This window comes from Aegilops tauschii, chromosome 7 (assembly GCF_002575655.3).
Source record: "Aegilops tauschii subsp. strangulata cultivar AL8/78 chromosome 7, Aet v6.0, whole genome shotgun sequence".
NCBI classification, from domain to species: Eukaryota; Viridiplantae; Streptophyta; class Magnoliopsida; order Poales; family Poaceae; genus Aegilops; species Aegilops tauschii.
The window spans coordinates 17,748,668-17,769,572 of NC_053041.3; the positions used below are offsets into that span (position 1 = coordinate 17,748,668).

General features: G+C 43.6%; 1 protein-coding gene and 1 pseudogene across 1 annotated transcript; both read right to left on the reverse strand.

Annotated features, from left to right (window-relative positions):
• Positions 1-5,194: 5,194 nt before the first annotated feature.
• Positions 5,195-5,996, reverse strand: LOC109748310 (uncharacterized). The gene has a single exon (XM_020307346.4). The coding sequence runs from the start codon at positions 5,913-5,915 to the stop codon at positions 5,286-5,288; it is 630 nt and encodes a 209-aa protein (XP_020162935.1). The 5' UTR covers positions 5,916-5,996; the 3' UTR covers positions 5,195-5,285.
• Positions 5,997-17,197: 11,201 nt separating this feature from the next.
• Positions 17,198-20,622, reverse strand: LOC109748311 (uncharacterized; annotated as a pseudogene).
• Between the last annotated feature and the right edge of the window lie 283 nt (positions 20,623-20,905).

Below are 20,905 nucleotides of genomic sequence, written 5' to 3' on the forward strand. Positions count from 1 at the left end.
AGGGAAAAACCTATTAGGACAATGATTGATGGTATCAAGGACATGCCGATGGTGAGGTGGCATATGAATAGAGAGAGAGGAAAGGTAGCTCTATGGGAGATCACACCACATTATGCTGAGAAACTAGAGGTGGAAAAGGAAAGGGCCAGATTCTGCAAACCTATTCAAGCTGGTGTAAATCTTTGGTAAGTGACCAGTGGGTAGCAAACACATGCTGTAAACTTGGAACTTTATACATGTGGCTGCAGAAAGTAGGACCTGTCTGGCATACCATGCAACCATGCAATATCAGCAATTAACAAGGCAAAAAGATTTCCAGAGGACTATGTCTGCAATTTCTTCAAAAAACCTTTTTACCTAGCTGCATATGAACCAATGATATATCCAGTTCCTGGGGAACATGATTGGACAAGGACAAGTGGACCAGACATAGAGCCACCCAAATTTCATGTGAAGAAGGGAAGAAGGAAAGAGAAGAGAATAAAGGGCAGATTTGAGGTTCCAAAACCAAAGGACGGTTCAAGAATGGCCACTATAACATGCAGCAACTGTGGGCTCCAAGGCCATAGGTACACCAACTGCAAGCAACAGTTGAGACCAGAGTTGGCTATGAGGAAAAACAAGCATGTGGTAAACCCTTGTTAATACTACTTGTTAATTGGTTTGCATCTTTCAAGTTTTATGTGCTAAACCCTTCTGACTAACTACCATGTTTCCTTTTATGTTTGCAAGGCACCTGCAAGATCAAGGAATGAAGCTACTCCACCAGCAAGATCACAACAGCCACCATCAAGATCACAACAGCCACCATCAAGATCACAGCAGCCACCAGCAAGATCATAGCCACCAGCAAGATTTGCTACTGCAAGATCTGCTACTGCCAGATTTGTTGCTGCCAGATCTACAAGAAGGTCAACTAGTGCAAGTGTTCCAAGGCCTTTCACTGACCCAAGATTTGGGGCTGGAGCTTCATCTTATGGTCCTTCTACTTCTGGTGCTCCTCCTTCTAGTGTCCCAAGGAGTCATTCTGGCTGGATGGCATTCTTTAATGCTAGTGGTAACCCTTGAGTGACAGAATGGTGCAATTTATGATTCTGAACAATGAATGTTGCAAGTTTGATCTGATGTCTACCAGAATATGCTTATGGGCTTTGCTTCTGAACTAAGTTATTTGTGCTTCTGAACTATGTATGTTCTGATGGAGTACTAAGTTGGGTCTGATGTGTACTAAGTCTCATATGAGCAATGTTTAATGTGTACTAAGTTTGACACTTGCATATGATATTTGTTTGTTCCTAGTTGCATATGATATTTGTTTGTTTCTTGTTTCATATGATATTTGTTTGTCTATAGCGTCATAAGATATTTGTTTGTTTATAGCTTCATAAGATATTCGTTTGTTTATAGCTTCATATGATAGTTCTTTGGTTTAGGGTGGCTCAGCGTCGAGGGAACCCTAACCACCCAATTTGTCCGGTTTAGGTTGGCTCGGCGTAGAGGGAACCCTAACAACCCAACTTGTCTGGTTTAGGGTGGCTCTACGTCGAGGGAACCCAAAAAACCCAATTTGTCTGGTTTAGGGTGGCTCGTCATCGAGGGAACCCTAACCACCCAACTTGTCTGGTTTAGGGTGGCTCTGCGTCAAGGGAACCCTAACAACCCAATTTGTCTGGTTTAGGGTGGTCTGCATCGAGGGAACCCTAACAACCCAATTTGTCTGGTTTAGGGTGGCTCGATGTCGAGGGAACCCTAACCACCCAATTTGTCTAGTGTAGGGTGGCTCGGCGTCGAGCGAACCCTAACCACCCAACTTGTCTGGTTTAGGGTGGCTCGACGTCGAGCGAACCCTAACCACCCAATTTGTCTGGTTTAGGGTGGCTCGGCGTCGAGGGAACCCTAACCACCCAACTTGTCTGGTTTAGGGTGGCTCGGCGTCGATGGAAACCTAACCACCCAATTTGTCTGGTTTAGGGTGGCTCGGCGTCGACGGAACCCTAACCACCCAACTTGTCTGGTTTAGGGTGGCTTGACGTTGACGGAACCCTAACCACAAAACCCTAACCATGAAAGCAACATCTATCAAGATATATATAAATTCAACCATCAACCATTATCTACCATCCATCTATCAAAGCAACATATACCATCATAGGTCTAACTTGAGCCATCTAACAAAATATACTTGAACATAACCATATATTCATACAGCCAAAATTAATAGATTCTTACAACATTAGTTAAAGACCATAGCATAGTGGAGTTCAACATAGTTCACAACTACTACATCCATACATTACACTTCATTAAACCACCATTCTTCACAAAAGATTAGCAAAGCCTTCTACCAAAGCAATATATATCATGATAGGTATACTCTGCTTCATCTACCCAGTTCATCTTCATCTTCATCTACCTCATTCCTTCAAGATGTCATGGATCAACTTCAACTTCTCTTTGTTCTTCTTGAGTGCCTTCAAATGAACAACAACCTAGAGCTTGAGCTCATCCCTGCGTTTTATGAGATTATCATGTCCCTTCTTGAGTTCAGACATATGATGGTTCTGCTGCACATTGTCTTCAGCGACTTTTTTCACAGTCTTGGTGATCTCATCAACCTGAACCTTGAAATTGATGTTGCCTTCACTTAGCATTTCCTTCTCTTTCAAATGATTCATCTTTAGGTTCCTAATGACACTGCCTTGAGCTTCTACCAAGTTCATCAACACTGCATACTTCTCTTGCAGCTTCAAGTTCTCTGCCTCTTTCTTCTCCATCTCAGTCTTCATGCCAGCAACGACTGATGCACAGGTAACCTCACCTCTCTTCTCCTTAGCCTACACATAGCTGAAATCCAACACGTTGTCCTCCTGGGCATTGAGAAGTTGATGAACATCTTCAACTAGTTTGTCATAGTTGGCATCCAGATTTCTTTTCTCTTCTTTAAGGTGGTGAATAGTAAGTTAACTATCCAGGTTATCCTTCCTCCTAGCAATTATGCTGTCTTCAAACATTTCCCAAACCTTCAACAATGCATTTTGCATTGTGGGAGGCTACTCTGGGTCAACCCACCAAAGAAAACCACAATTCTGACCTTCCTGCAATATAGCAAACACTTATATTTTTTTCTCTCTGAAGAATTCCAATTATAAAAGGGCATTTAAAAAAAATCAACTAACAGCATAACAACTACAACCTATGCATGTGTCATCTAAACAATGCTAATTCTAATGCAACCTAAATCTAGGACAAATTGTCATGCAATATAAAATATAGACAAGCAGCTATGTGGCACTCAACTTTGAGCTTCTACTCTATTAAATAATCACTGTTTGCCTCAATTAAACAATGAGCATCTCCACTGCTAACTAAGCAGCTGGACAAATATAATACTCCAAAATAGTGGCCAATTTAACTACACAAAAATATACATGAGCACATGCCTACACAAAATGTTGAAGTGAGCATCAATACTAATCAATAACTAAACTATGAGCATCTCCACTGCCAACTAAGCTTCTGCCCATATATATTACTGACATCAGGTGACATGTTTAACAAAGGTGAGCATCAAAACTACTAAATGGTAAACAATGAGCATCATCATCAGTAGTACTAACTTACTAAACAGAGGCTACCAACTATATTACAGAGTACAAAATATGTGCATGATTCTTACAGGCTGAGCACAAACTAGAAACCTCCTGCCCGTCTCAAATCCTTCAAAAGCTACATGGCGCTCAGTTGGCAGCCGATGCTCCACGCAGAGCCCCTCGGGTGCCTTCTCCAAGCCATTGTAGTCTTGGTCTTCAATGCTAGCAGGAATCTACAGGAGCAAAAAGAACCAAAATAGCCAAATCAAAAAACTAGATCACCAAATCCCCAATTTGGAAACCCTAACCCTAGCTCTACTACTGACCTGATACTACATGCCGTCGTTGGAGGAGGAGATGTGCAGGCTGGATCAGTCGTCGCTGCTCTCATCCTCGAAGACCATGGCACGACGGCGGTGGGGGACGCGGCGGACTGCGCTGCGAGCGGCGTCGGATGGGAGAGAAGAGGGCGAGGGGCGAACAGAGGAGAGGGACAGAGTGCGGCGGCTGCCTCTGGTTTGACCAGCCTCGAGCCAGATACATGGACCGAGTCGGGTGGGTGCGGGTACGCCACCGTGGCACCTGACACGTGGGCCCGGTCGGTCAGATACATGGTCAATACGTGCTTATACGGCTGCCAGACCATTTTGCAACACTTAGGCTTAGAGTTGGTACTGAGCTGCAAAACAAAGTGACTAATGGTACTAATTCGTTATGACGTGCCAAAGTGTGGTAGTTCCTTGCAATTAACTCTGCCTTCCATGACCACCATGCCAACTCTTCGCCATGAAGCCACCAAGGCTAAGAAGCCATCATGCACCACCAGATCTAACCACCGTGCTACCCATACAACCATAGCTGCTGCCACATCACTGCCAGATCTCAGGTCCGCCACCCAGGCATCCACCTGTCGACAGCAGGGAACCTCGTCTAGGGCCGGCGTGCCGCTCCAGCAAGGCTCTCACCCCCCCCCCCCCCCCCTCTCACATATATAGGCCGAAACTTCAAAATAGTTTCTCAATTAATGTACAACCTGTTAGTCCACCTTTTGAAAAATATCAATATACCGATTTCAAAATAACAATTTCTAAGTTCATTATTGTGCAACACCACCTTTATCGGTGGGTATCTCTAGTATTGAAACGGTGGAATTGTCGTAACATTTTTGTGGGTAGAAAAGACAAACAAGCCCCAATCATATTTCGGAACATCCACAGAGTTGTTAGCAGTATCTCTTGTAGAACGCTCAAGTTATTCATTCCATAAATATATTGTTGACATCCATGAATGCTATTCACCACCCAGTGAGCAGAATAAGTTATTTTTCATCCCACGGGGTATTTTTCCATCATTTTCTTAAATCAAAAGGTTCATATTGATTCATTAGAAAAAATTTACACGAAAAATCGAAGTATAAGTCATAAGACCTAAAAAATTACATTTTTACCCATGTTTTACATTATTTTTTATTTTGTAATTTTATGTACATTAAATATTTTTTACAGTCAATATATATTTCTTATGCTCTTGCTTGACTTGCGACGTAAAACAAAATTTACGGGACATAAACATATGGCGCAATGATGTCAAAGTAGAGAATAAAAGAAAGGTGACAACCGAACTTTTATTATTCAAAATGAAACTAACATTGATGTCGCTACAACATCATTTGTCACATACAAAACAAGCACTATATTAAGCATTACCATCATATGGTGCTAGCAAGGCATAGTTGAGGTTGACCAGCATGGTCATTTCAACATTTTCATTTATCAGGGCATCCGCCCATGGCATATCTATGAGCATAATGATCCTACAATCGTAGACGGGGAAGCCCGCTCTATCAACACAACGAGGAAGCTGAAAGGGCTTTATCCCGCCCTTGTCCGCTCGATAGTCCATGACCATGGCATCACACATGTTGATGATTTTCACTGTGGTATCATAGTGCTCATTGCATAAACTGAGGTCACGTGCAGTCATTGTGCCTTTCTTAGAATATTCTAGCATTTTCTCGACATTGCGAGTTGCAGTAGTGAGGCGGCCTTTAAGGATGTCAATCGTGATGAGCACCAGTTCAAGGTGGTCCTTAGCATCAACACTCCGATCGTTCGATTGCAGGGTCGATAAGCAAAATTCCTGTGTGACGCTACGGAGGTCGCCATCACGACTGTAGGCTGATGCATTCTTGCATGCTTGCATCATTAGGTTGGTCACCTTGGCCCTTGCACCGCTAGAGACATTGGCCTTAGCGGTTATGGCCATGGAAAGGAGCATGAATACACTAGCAGAGAAGATGATGGAGGACTTCAAAGTTGTCGCCATTGGTGCAAGGCTACCTAGAACCCCCAAACTGTACTCAAGAAAAAATAGGTAGAGATAAATGTATATAGAAGGATATGCACTGCAGAGCTAGATGGATGTAGGTGATTTACATTGGATCGAGATTTATTTATAATGCATGTAGTGGGTTTTCATAAATGCAGTATACTCGTTTGGGATCTCCTGTTACTATTGCTCGTGCATTTGTTTATTCATGCCCAATCGATGTATATTAATTCTCATTTTGGTTCTCATGGTAATAATGCTCTCTCTCTCGATATCATGGTACTAATGCTCACATTGGATGCCTTGGTATATGACCTCTCTTTTTGAAAATAAGCCGATTTTCATTTTAAATCTTCTCGTATTTATATATCGAATGTCCATTGGTTCACTCGTGCGAACAGCTTGATCATGGATATCAAAATGATTATTTCAAATAAATTTAGATGGTTAAATTGATGCATTTTGCATATCCTTATATTAATATGATGTGTAATTTTCATAAATGTGGTGTGCTTGTTTTGGATCTCCTGTAACTAATCTATGAGTATTAGTGCTCATTTTGGATCTTCTGGTATTAGTGCTCACTTTGGATCTTCGGTATTAATGCCTCTTCTTGTTCTCGTGGTATTAGTGCCCTCTATAGTCACAAATAAGTTGATTCTCATTTAATATATTATAATATTATATACATTTATTTTCTATAGATACTTGAATGCAATACAACTGGATGATGTGTATCCTAACGTTTATTGTCCAATAAATTCACATAGTGACATTCGCTCAATTTGGATCTACTGGCATTAATGCCCTCCATATCGTCGTATATAAGTTGATCCTTATTTTTTGTCTTCTTCTATTTATATACTATATCTAATTTTCTTAGATTCATTAATGTAATACAACTTGCTAATGGATGTCATGATTATTGTCCAATAAATTCAGAAATACAATAGTGCCTAGTTCGGATCTCCTCATATTAATATGTGTAATGTTACTAAATGTAGTATGCTCGTTTGGGATCTCCTGGTTACTAAGGCTTGTGCTTTTGTGTATTCGTCCCCAGTCCATGAAAATTAATGCTCATTTTGTATCTCACGGTATTGATGCTCATTTAATTTTATTAGATTCATTAATGCAATACAACTTGATAATGGATGTCCAATTGATTATTGTCCAATAAATTAACAAATACATTGATGCCCAGTTTGGATATCCTAATATTAATATGTGTAATGTTAATAAATGTGGTATGCTTGTTTGGGATCTCCTGGCTACTAAAGCTTTAGCCTTTTTGTATCCGTCTCCAATTAATCTATAAATATTAATGTTCATTTCATATCTTGTGGAATTAATGACGTCTACGTTCACAAATAAGGCGATTCTCATTTTAGGTCTTTTTGCATTTATATAATAAAATTTGCATAGATTCACTAATGCACTACTGGGAACCAAATGAGTGGCGGGCATGGCTGGAAACCCACTACTGCTATTTTGGAAAAGTTGCACTGGCGGGTAGAAATAGAAGCCCGCCACCGAAATCACAACAGCCGTGGGGGGCAGGAATACTGACACACCACTCGTAAGTTCTTTGAAATTTTGCCCGTATGATGAAAGTAAGCACTGGCGGGCATGGTTTGCCAGCCACTGGTATGTCCCACAACAGTGGTGCCCCAACTTTATGCACGCCACAACAATATATCAGCAACCTGCTCCAAAAGAAATCAAAAAAAAAAATTCCAGAAGTGAGCGGTGGCGGTCCCTATGAGCTGTCCGCCACACATATGTTAGTTCCTAAAAAACCAAAGAAAATAGAATTTAATAAACCTAGAATAGTCTCAAATTTGAGCTTGTGGCTTTGGATGGTGTGTATTACTAATGAAAATTGTTTGAAGTCCAAATGATTTAAATAAATGTAGTAGCGTCTGGAAGGTGGTGGTTTCCGTTCGAAACCTTTACACTTCATGGGAGAGTTTTTAGATTGTACACGAAGTATATCAAGTTTTTGTCATAACGATTTCAAATTTTATCACATCATGTACGGTTATTACAAAGATACCAAGTCAAGTTTGATCCCTTTCTGAGACCGTTTGCACGCTCAAAGCTTTTCGCCCTTTCCAGTAGCCGAAAAATAAGTTAACGTCTCAAAAACAGAAGACCAACCGGTAAAGTGGCCATATTTGGGGATTATGCTTTGGATGGTGTTTATTAATCATAGAAAAAGTTTCAAGTTCAGATGATTTAAAAAATCCGTTCAAAACCATTACACTTCGGTGCAGATTATTTGGTTTGTACAAGAGGTGTGTCATGTTTTTTCCGTAACTCTCCCAAATTAGTAGCACACCCTCCAATGTTCCAATCAGGACACCATGTCCAGTTTCATCCCTTTGAGAGCTTGTTTGCACACTATTTCATACCGAAGATCGTTTTGCCATGTCTAGTGACCGGAAAATTAGTTAATGTCTCAAAACTAGGAGACCAACCCAAAAAGTGGCCAAATTTGAGCATGGGTCTTTGTATAGTGTGTATTAATCATAGAAAAAATTTGAAGTTCAAATGTTTTATGAAATTGACTTTAGTGTGGTAGGATGTGGTTCAAAAGCTTAGCTGTGCCGGGTGCTTTGTGTCACCCGCAACTTGAAGGTAGCTATCTATGGGGGGTGCTTACTGATGCCCGTCACTGGTCGGTACCACCTTATCCATAACCCAAGCCGCACACACCTTATCCAACCAAAAAAATTCTCCCCCACGCTATCGCATTGCCGCTGCCGCCATCGTCATGGCGGCCTTCGACATTGCCACCATCACGCTCGCCACGTCCAACGTCCCCGGCTTCCCGGTCGCCCTCGCTGTCCGCCGCCTCCATCTTCCTCGCGCTCCCCGTTGTCTCTGTCCGCCCCAGTAACCACCTCTCTCTCTCTCTCTCTCTCTCTCTCTCTCTCTCTCTCTCCCTCTCTCTCTCCATTGTATAGTGTGCACTACGGCGGTGTTGTTGGTTAGAACGGTGGAGTAATGGACCTCCGGCGGCGGCTTGAGCATCGGGCGGCCCTGGATGAGCTTGACGGCGTGGTTCCTTCATGCGGTGGCACGCATCACAAAGATTTTGCTCGTTGGAGGGATATATGGGAGAGATAGGAAGGGCACCCGCAACGGCGGAGCTCACCATCAAGCATATTGCCCGCACGGCTGGGCACTGGGGAGAGGAAGGACGAGTCAGATCTTATCCTAATTTTTAATTAACATCACCACCTTATCCTCTTTGTCCCTTTCACAGTATAGTCTAACATTTTCTGTCTACTTGCGATCAGTTATGTCGTGCCACGTCACCCTGTTCAGTGGGACCCACCTGTCATAATCATCCTCAAAACGGCCTAAGCCGGCGACTAGTGTTTTTTGCAAAAAAAAAAAAACAAGCCTCAGAATTAGTGGTTTTTCGCATAAAACCATAGAATTATGGTTTCTGCAACCCTAGCCTTCAATGTCGATGTTTTCTGCAATTCACTCAATCCTATGGACCCACACTCGACTGCGACCCTCAACTGTGGTTGATGAACCCGGGGCACGGGACGCGGCGTCAACCCGCGTTTCCAACTACTATGTCTATGAGTAGGCATTTCAGTTCAGCTGTTTGATTGAGTTGGGTTATTTGGTTTTCTGTTCTGAAAATTGAACAATCCGATCACTGCATCAATTATATTTTTATCCTTCCTTTTGCACAATTCCTTATGGACGTAAACTTCTTATTGCACCACACCAGCCAGTTGCCACATCTCATACTTGACCAATACTCTTCTTCAGTTCTTCTAGTGATGCAGTAAAAATGTCAGCCTGATTGTTACTGAATGTATGCTCGTCTTTTCCAGATATGACATCTTTGTCTTCCTTACTAATTGTATCTTTTTTTAACCTATATAGTTTGTGAATGTGGTTCTATAAGATCCTATTTTCTTTTCATCATCTAGTTTTCCATGTCGAGTACATGACATGAATGTTGTTCTATCACCTGACAAATCGCTTCAGGTACTAGTGGTTAAAAATGTTCAGCAGACAAGGAGGAAATTATAAAAAAATCATTTATATGTCAGTTATTTTTTTAATGTATTGGTACGAGTCTATTATCACATTTCTGCATTTTTTTCATTAATTAGCTGTTACCAAAGTTTAGCATCGGTGCATATCTGCTCGGAGACCATAATAAAACAGAGATGAGTAAAAAGAGAAACAAAGAGGACTAACCCATGTCTATCCGAACTCAATGCATTTGTTCTATTAATTAATACCATAAGGATAACACATGTTCCCATATTTCTAGCATTTGACTAGCTATTATTTCCATTTTTATATGTTCTCGCTTCTAATGTGTTGATCTTGGTTTATTGTGTTTGACAGAGAAGTTCATATTATGAAAGACAGTCAAAGTTCCTCTAAAAAGGCCTGACATGACCTGGTCTCCATCTTCCCCGACAGTTCTACGCCCCTAGGTTGGGCAGACCTTCTAGACTGCCTTCTCCACGAGATCATTGCTCTGTTCACCTCCTGCCATGACCTCCTCGCATTTACTGGTACATGTCGTTCTTGGCACTCAGCCTACTCCTCCTACCCGTCAAAGTTTACGCTTGCCTTCCCCCCTCTTGTACTTCAGCCTGATGTGTGTTCCCATCACATGTTCCCATCACAGCTATTACCCTCATAATAAATTTCTCTCCGATACCAAATGGCATCTCATTGATCCTACGAATGCAACATTATCTAATCACTGTTCAGCGCCCCTACATATGTGCCACTAGTCCACGAATTGAGCGATGGTAACATTCGTGCAAATATTGATGGAAATATGCCCGAGAGGCAATAATAAAGTTGTTATTATTATATTTCCTTATTGATGATAAAGGTTAATTATTCGTGCTAGAATTGTATTGACCGAAAACTTAAATACATGTGTGGATACATAAACAAATACCGTGTCCCTAGTGAGCCTCTACTAGACTAGTTCGTTGATCAAAAGATGGTTAAGGTTTCTTTACCACAGACATGAGTTGTCATTTGATAACGAAATCACATCATTAGGAGAATGATGTGATGGACAAAACCTATCCGTTAGCTTAGCATACGATCATTCAGTTTATTTTTTCGTAGGTTTTTTTCGACTGTTTTTCTCTGGTGCGAGGGAGGTTTGCGCGTGGACTGGGTGGGGCCTCGCTAGGAGTTTTTTCGGTTCATGGCGGCTCAGCGTTAGGTGGGAGCAGGTACCAAAAAAACCATGATAGATGGAACGAAAATAAACCCGGAACGGAGACTACCAACTGAGATATTAGGAGTAGAGATTTTCTTTGTTTGTCAGGGTTGTATAATGGTGCTGGCTTAATAGATGAGATTATTTTTGCAAAGAAAAAATAGAATGAAATTAAAGGTATTTTCCATCTCAATTACTGTCTTGTAACAAAAATGCTAAATCATACTATTTCTTGGTACATAATTTTTGCCATTTGCTTAGCAGACAAAATCTAATTATAATTGGAAATGGTTATATTATTTTTGTTGGATTAAACTGTGCTTATGATTTATTTTACCACTATGGTTGTATGCTCATTGTTTTCATAGGAATTCCGAAGAGTGAACAAGAAAATTCGTGGGACCTAATATCTTGGCGATTCAGTTCCTCTAAAAAACAAATCTTGGCGATTCAGTGTTTTCTTTCTCTCCTTAAAAAACAAAGGCTTGGCGATTCAGTCCTTTCATGACAGAGAATGATTGAGTGTTACACTCGGCTCACACTTCGCCATGTTTAACATGCTCTTTGCCGAGTATGATCCATACTCGGCTTCATTTTTTCCCTGTAGTGATATGATTAAACAATTCTTTTTTTAGTGTAAGTTTGTGCGTTCTACATGGTTAATCATCCAAATATATAACGTTCAATTTGTATCCGTCCACAAATGTTGCCAATATGTTTGATCATTGGTTCGACGGTATTTCTAATATTTTCAAAAAGCTAATAAGGTGGGGATGTATGTCTTATTATGGTCGTTGTGCATGTGTAGAAATGATTTGGTTTTTGCTGAGAAAAACTCCTCTCCTTTGCAGGTTATTTTACATTGTACGCACTCACTTTGTGCGTTGTCTATGGTATAACAATCGAAGCACCAACAACCGGGGCGATGCCGATATGGTTGTCCATGGCTCCAGTGTTGACATGTCCTCAACCCGCCATGGTAAAGCATCTGACGGATGTTCGGGCTCCAACCCATGGCTGTACGGAGACACTCGCTACCGCGGGCTCGCTCATCCACTCCGCCTCGCCGCCTCCAGTTGTCGGGGCCATCGTCATCCACCGCACCAGCGTCTTCCTTCATCATGAAGGAGCACGCCACAAACAATGATGATGTCCACTGCTCTGACCGCGAGAGGGAGTCGTATTCCTCACTGCCCCAGACACTAGAATTGGAGCCAAAGTCGGAGTCGGAGTATTACCGACAATCATGGGAGACGCTCCGAAAGTCCCTTATCAACCAAGAGCCCCCGCGGTCATTGACACTCTAGCTGTCATCCCCGCCACCTCACCATCGATGTGACCAGCCTTGACGTCGTCCGTACTCACCACAGCGACCAGCTTCAATGTTGTCTATCCATGCCACACTACTAGGAAAAACCTTATACACAGAAGCTTACGAGTAGCGATGGTCAAAAACATACGCTACTACTATGTATCAGTAGCGCGTTGTGTACAAGACCGCTACTACTATATATGTAGCAGTAGCGCGTGCCACGTAAAAAGCGCTACTACTGATAGTCCTCAGACCCGTGCTACTGCTAGGCTTTTCCCTAATAGTGCCGCCACACTCCCGCCTCGATTACTACCATGGTAGTTCGAGCGACTCACAGTGATTCACCTCCGCAAAGCAGCGCGGGTGCAGCGCTCGCGTCCTTTGTGAAGTGGAGATGCCTTTGCCGCTTATCCTGGCTGAGGAAGTGGAGATGCTCGCCGGTGATGCTGACTCAATCATGAGTTGCTCTAACGTGACAGTTGAAAAATGGAAACACACAATTTTTCTGTGAAGGTGATATAGAGTGGCCTTCCTTTTTCTTTTGAAGAATTGAGGCCATCTCCTTGTTGACAACTAGTACCGTCCTGTCTCAAGCCTAGCCAGCTTTCGCGGGTTTGACTCATTTCACTTGCTTCCAGGTGCTGCTCTGCCCATAAACACAAAGACTGGAAATAGGATGCGGCGGAGTCGTCGGGCGTGGGAGCATACTGTACCACATCGCTGCTTCAATCACCATCGCCATCATCAGCATTTATGTATGTATGCCACTCTCTCTGATTCAACCTAATGCTTCGCTTCCCTTTCTCCCTACTACCGTCCACAGGTCAAGCAATGGTGTTGTAAGTTACTCATTCGCTCGCTCGCTCACTCACTTACTCACTCACTCATCCAGTTGGTTTTGGTTCTCAACTGGAAATTTATCAAATCCGTAGCAACCAGGTGACATGATTCATAATCTGAGAGCCGATACATTAACCTCGTTTCCCTATAAATGTTTTTTGAGATTCAAATGGAAGGAATATGAGTTGATGTTTTTTTATTCTAAAGTTCATGTCCGATAAAGAGCTCATTCTATGGAAAGTGGAAGCCGGCGGTCTCTTGGATTCTCTTGCTTGCCTGGTCTGGCACGTCACAGCCTAGGCCGTTGGGTCCAGCAGGGCCTCAACTGAAGTGCTGGGGGGATGCATTGGAGAACGCTGAAGCAGACCGCCGCTGCCGTCGTCATCGGCATCTCTCCTTCAGCTTCAGGTACGTGTTACTCTATGCCTCCGTTCAAGAACCTTAGCGAGTTTTCAGTAGTTTTGCAGGAAAACAGAGGAGCTTTCAGTAGTGCTACTAGCATTTACGGGGACAGTTTCATTTCTCAAACGCCAAGCAGGGCCTCACTTACACTTGATGTCAAAATCTGCAAGCTGTATCCATGTAATCAACATCAATGGTTTCTTTGGAGTCAAAAATATCAAATAAGCAGGACATAATAAAAGAAAATCATGATCAATGGTTGTTTTCAATAGTACTTCGTGCTATATATCATGTGAACCTGTAAATTTTTAATAAAAGTATGCCCATCGTCTATGTTCTACACAAAAAGAACAATGTGAACCTCGATGCTGAAGTAAATAAAATGGGGTATATGAAGAGGATATTTATATTCAAATGATAGTACTACAGTATGCAATAGCGGCATCAAAATATGAACAACCAGTAACAAGTTCATTACTAACACTTGTAGTGCGTGTATGGCTCGATCCATCTCTTGAGAGTCTTTGTGTTTTTATCCAGAGGGGAAAAAGCATTCTGACCTAGAAAGATCTGTTGAACTCCAGTTAGTGAAATGATACTAGTTTTCCCACTCATCATGTCATACACACAATAGCTAGGAATGCCATCCTTGAGATTTTGGCAGTCAGAACACAGGCACCGGATGCCGTTGAAGGTAGCACGGCTCCACGCCATTTTCCAGTCTTTGCCAAGCAGAAACACACGTTTCCCTCCTCGGATTCTTGTGTCACCATAGTGCTCCCTTGAGCCTGCCGCTGCAATTGCTCTCGAGCCAGACTCGCCGACAAAGAGGGTCTGGTCGCCCAAGTCCTTCACCTTCAAACAGCGTCCCTTGTGCAAGTCTGCCTCAAATACATGTACATTCATGGAGTGATCATGAATCAACTGGGCGCCCTCCTTGACTCGAGAAATGTTCCACCACACCATTAGTAACTTTTGCTTGTCGGACGATGTGACTAGGTGATGATTGGACATAATGCAGCAAATAGATCTTCCATCCAGCCAAGAGCAAAGATCTTTCCATAGTGAAAGGCTATGTCCTCGTAGATAATGTCCTGGCCATGACGATGGCCTGATGTCCTGTCGCTTGCATGTGACCACAAAAGTGGCGGCGGCAGGCTGGGATGGAAACATGCAAACTTTGCTGGTGCAGTGCGGAATGGACTGCCGTTGAACTTGGCGACAATAAGATGTGGTGACTGGATGATGACGATCTTCTCCACGGACACATAGCGGTAGGATTTCTCAAAGTTGGCATCCACACCAACAGGGTCACTAGTGTAGATGCCCAGCATGTTGAAACGATGGCCGGCACAGTAGGTGCAGTGGCACGGGACCTCGATGGGCGGCATGGCTCCCGAGAACGGGTCACGGAGGAAGCATGTATGATCGAGGTTGCGCTCGTGCAGGAGCCAGCTGCCGTAGGAAGTGGCGACGTCACGGCGGTATCTTGGTGTGGTGAAGCGGCACACATTGGCGTCGTCATTGGCGAGGCTCTGGTACTCGCCGAGGTTGATGCACGGCATGGCCGGCCACAGCAGCGGGCGCTGCGAGGCGCCAGTCATGGCAGACAACACCGAAACTAAGGCGGTCGTTCTGAGACGCGAGACGGGAGAGGACGTGGCCGGCAATCTCCAGCAGCAGGTCCAGCCATGGCAGAGAACCAGGAGAAGAGCCGCCGGAGGTCGACTTGCGAAGGGAAGAAGACCTTGGAGAAGTTTCCCCGGAGGTGGACTTGCCGAGGGAGAGACCCATTGATATGATGAGAGATCGACGAGGCAATCGGATCCAAAAGATTTCGGTTTTGTTGCTACTGGTACGGAAACAAACTGCTCATTTTTAACGTATAATAGTTATGGAAGCAAACTACTGGGCCACGGTTTTTGTTAGATCTAATCCAACTCTTTTTTTGCCGGTAAGGTCTAATCCAACTCATCCATGAAAATTCAGATCACTAAAGTAGTAATCTAATATTTTTATTGAGGCAAATATCTGGGAGCCTACGCACTCGTATTTATTGGTAGGAGCAATCTAGAAACAATCTGGGAGCTTTTATTTTTTGAGGCAAATATCTAGGAGCCTACCCACTCGTATTTATTGGTAGGAGCAATCTAGAAACAATAGAGGCTATATGGCATGCAGGGAAGGCCTAGCTCTTGCAAGACAGCAAGAGACCTGGGGCTCGGTTGCGTTCTTAATTCTAGTGATTGCATGTAGGTTAAACATCATAAAGGAGGGCATCTTCGTTATTGTTGCCGATATGTCGGTTTCTCATTATTATTTTTGTCAGACTTTTGTTGTTCGGCTGTGTGCATCTTCGTTATGCAGAGGCCGGATGTTACTCGTCATGCTTTGTATCCGATTGATGCTACATTTTGAGTTAATAAAAGCATCCTTTATCGAAAGGAAGAAAATAAAGGAGGGCAATCATGCTCATGTTATCCCAGGGATGAAGACGATCCAGTAGCTTTTCTTCATGAAGAAAGATAATCGAACAAGGAATCTCTTGTTTTGGCTAGGTACGCTATGACAGCTATGTTCGACGAGGCAGTGCAATCAAATTGGCCCACCTCTCCGCCAGTGGGTGTTTGTATCCTTATGAATTTCGAGTTTTAATAAAATGTGGTGTTGCCCCTAAAAAAGGTCCTTTCTTAACACAAAAAAGGTCTTATAATAAGCTTGTAGGACTCAGGCGCCTAAACATATCTTAGAATTGATTATGCATGGTAGAATTCTAGAATGGGAAGAATGTCCGAATATAGACAATTCGGATAGTTAAGAATACCTTAGAATTTACTTCAGGGACTTGATTCAAAATTTATTTTTTTCAGTTTAACACTTCCAGTTCGTCCTTGAGAATCTATGGGGCACGATTATGTATTAACTTGTTCCAAGATCGGTGACAAAAGCATACTGCTGCCAGCTCTATATATATTTTGACCATTCTAGAAGACATTGCGATGCCTGACGACTCACAACAAAATTCGCCGGACTGAAATTTGGACACAGCTTGTTGTATTCAGATATTTGGGTTATGACTGAAATTCTACTCAAATGTGTGCCAGCCATTGCAGCAATTGCTAGTTAGCCTGCAGCAAAGCCCTGGTGCAAACCAAGCAGCAGCTGCTGCATGAGTAATTTCACCGTCCTCTTTTGAAGCAAGAGAGAAACAGATCAAGGAACGTAGACACATGAATGGCCAGTATTAGCATATCCAGAGAATGTGAAAAAAAATTAACCTCCAAAATTAAGCCACGCCAAGCATCTACATCTGTGAAAAACGCTGCTACATCCGGCAAGGAGCCATAGCACTTGCGGCACAACCAAGTGGATCACTGGCACTGCCAGAGTCAAGATGTACGTACTTGTTGCTAACTAAATCATACTAGAACACATTAAGAGTTAGCAGACCAAGTAGCTAACAAAATCGTAAAAGTGGAAAACCACTGACGACCCAGCAATCAATCATTGTCCAACACCGTAGACCAGATCCGGGAACACCCAGAGACTCCGCAGCTGAGAGCAATGATTAGTGGGTGCACCAGACGAGAAGCTGTAGGGGACAATTGAGTCAGGCACCATTTGACCGAGTTCAGCCGGAGTCCAAGGTACATTGGAATCTTCTGATTTGCTCGAAATGTAAATGTTGTTACTCTTTCCGCCCCATCTTTCGGGCCACATGCATGAAAATATAGGGGTCCTCCTATCTTTGGTAACAAATAGAGCCCAGTTTTCCAGTTTCTCGGTTTTCACCCACTTAGCTGGTTTGACAGAAAAGTCGAGACGGAACACTTGAAGGTGCCAGACAATATACGATCAAATTGGTCACGTGTTACCGAGAGGACAACCCCGCGAAGCGTGTCACCACAGGCCACCAACCATGGCTTGTCATGCAAGCCAACATCCAGGTCCTTTACACACAAATCTTGTACTGTCTGCATACTGAACTGAGGTTCCAGTTGTATGATGTGGAGCCTTTCAGAAAAGTCCATGGCAAAAACCTGACCTTTAAAGATCACAATCTGCATGATGCCTGCACCATCGAGCCCGAGAGGGTGCTCCGACCAAGATTTTGCCCCAACCCGCCATTGGAACATGGATGTTTTTGAGAAAAGGATGAGGCATGTGCTTGGTGAACTGAGTGGAGCCACAAGGAAGCCAAAGTAGATTTCAGGGTTGCTGCTGGATTTTATTTTGGGAGGCTTCACCTTAGTGCCAGCATACACATTGGCAAGGAGGCAGTGCTCCTGGTAGGAGAAGATAAGATACCCATATGAGCATCCCAAATACAATAGGCAATTTGGACTATTTCGGGGCACCGAGCAGCGAAGAGATAAGTTTCTCTTGGCAGGATCACCAAGCAGCCATTTGCAATCGCGTAAAAGGCTGAACACGCCAAGCTTGCTCCGCTTATGGGTATAGCTAGAATCTGGTTTGAGGTGGAGGGGTGGGAAGGTGAAGGCATATGCAGATGAGAAGGAATAGGATGCGGCACGCCAAGAGCGGCAGGTACTAGTAAAAGCAAGAAAGCCATGGAACGAGCTCAGGAGAGCAATGATTTGGTGAATCAGGTTGTCGCTAAGATCTGCCCAGACATGAGATACGGCCGATGTTGAGAACGCGCCCAAGCCATGGCACATTTTCTTAGAGAGCCTCCCTTGGACAGCAGCTTCTCTGTCACAGAAAAAAAACAGGACTAATGAGTCAGAAGAAAGAACTACGGAAGTATAAACTATTAGCCGAACGCTCTTAATACAGTACTACACAGTGAGGTAATCAGAGATGTAGATTTCATTTGGAAAGTACAACTATTTAATCTATATGATGTATATGAACAAGCTAATTAAACTTAGTCGGGATATGCTACACTGAAACCCCTACAGCACGATGTTTTATAGAAGAACTGTGTGGATATAATCTTTGGTGTGCCAAACAGCTATACATATTGGTAGCTTGGCATTTTCTGGGGGCTCTGTAGGGTACCAGAGGACTTGGCAATACTCCCTCCGTAAAGAAACATAAGAGCGGTACTAAATGCTCTTATAGTTCTTTACGGAGGGGGTATGAGATAATGAAAATACTGATCTCAAAACACAAAAGGCTCCCCTCTTTATTTTTTAATGGACGGCAAGAGCGCTGCCCAATCTATTAGAAGAAAAGAGAAGTTTTACATACACCGATTAGGCTCAAATGGCCAAAAAAAGGGAAACCAAAAGAAATTAGCCTAGATCATCGCGAACCACACGTCCACACGCCTGAACAGCATGGCCCTTGCTGTGGCAGCGTCCTGTACGAAACCACACACCCCAAGCCACCGTGCTGTAGGCATTATAAAATCTCCTCCTATTTCGCTCAGCTCTGAACTTGTCAATAACTGGTGTCACCATAAAAGAACCCCAAGTGTCACAAGGGGACTCTGAACTTGTCAAGCATAACTGCATAAGCAGTTCATTATCATAGCACTGAATTCATCATCAAACCATCATAAATGAGGGTTTTTTTTTCTTATTTCTTTTTTTTTTCAAAGTGAGCATTGTTAAGATTAGCACATATACTCCTAGCAATAATAAGCAAGGCAAAAACAAGGGAACATCCACTGTACGGAATCAAACTAGGAAGGAGAGAGGACGGTGAATCGGTGTCCGGGTAAGGGTGGGACTGCATACCTAGGGGGGCTTGCTAGCGCCGGTGGCGAGGGAACGGCCTGCGGTGGCCGCACACTTTCGCAACGGCGACGGCTACGGCGGATTCTTCCATCCATGCCCGCGCGATCGCGTTCTTCCGACCGGTGGCTGCGGATCCCCGGCGAGTCGGCGATTCTTCTGAGTCGAGTCGAGGAGTTGGCGTTTGTGAGGAGGGGAGGCCACCGTTGAGCTTTGAACGAGCTATTAATAAGATTATGGACCGCCACCAAAGGCATCTAAATAAGTGGGCTAGGCCAAATCCAAAGACTTCCTCCAGCCGTTAAATATAGGCCCAAGTTTTAGCGGAGCAGGTATTCTTCTCAAAAAGTAAAAAAAATACTACAGGTGGCGGCAGCCTGGAGGGGAGCTATGGCCGGCAGGCGGCGATCGGTAGCGACAGCGGCAGCGGAGACTTCCTTGCCGCTGTCTCCTTCGGTTCAGATTCCTCCATCGACGCCATGGCGCTCCTCTCAGAGGTACGCAACGCAGCCTGCACGTACGCCGATCCCCCGTCTAGCTCAAACCCTAGCCTTCTCCTCCTTAACTTGCTTGATCGAAGAGTCGATTTCGTCATGAAAATGCATCAAGATAGGAATGAAGAGTCAAAGCATTGGTGCGGCGAATGAAAACCGATCTGATGGAAGAGACTAGGCAGCACATTATACATCAACAAATCTAACTGAATTGCGTGCTGATCTTGAGAAATCTGTCCTCTGCCCTTATGAATTTTCTGCGGTCAAAACAGTAAAGACCTATTCCTATTTTAGTTATGCTCACAAAAAAAAAACTCTGCATCAGTCAGTAAGTAGGCGGAGAAAATAAGCCAGTGAACTACGATGTATAGAGAAGAAGAATAGTTAGAGGAGAAGAAAGGGTCAATTCAGAAATTCCCAACTGTTACCTGTTCCCTCCGTTCCTAAATATAAGTCATTTAAGAGATTCCAATATAAACTATATATGGAGCAAAATGAGTGAATCTATAATCTAAAATATGTCTATATACATCCGTATATAGTTCGTATTGAAATCCCTATAAAAACCTATATTTAGAAACAGAGTGAGTATATATCTTGCTCTCCTGTCCAACCCAAAAACATAATAATTTCCAAATCCATTAATACCGGCCAAACACTCTAAAGCAGCGCACGCCTTTGTAATATGAAGTGTGGTCACACTCACGCAGTTGCTCGGTTCCATCAATCGAATGTCCACAATAGTACGAGCAAACTACAAATGTTGAGAATCGTCCAGAGCCATTCTGCCCGGCCGCTCCCACGAGCTCCGTCCCCCTCCACGAATGTCCACAATAACGATGGGGGGGGGGGGGGGGGGGGGGGGGGGGGGGCGGGGCCTATTCCTCCCCCGCGCAGTGCTGGATGGCGCGGGCCATCCTTGTTGGGCGGCGGTGTCGTGCTGGCTCAGGGCGCGGCGGCACGGCTTGCTGGCGGCGGCGTGGGTGGCTGGGACAGGCTGGGGGCGT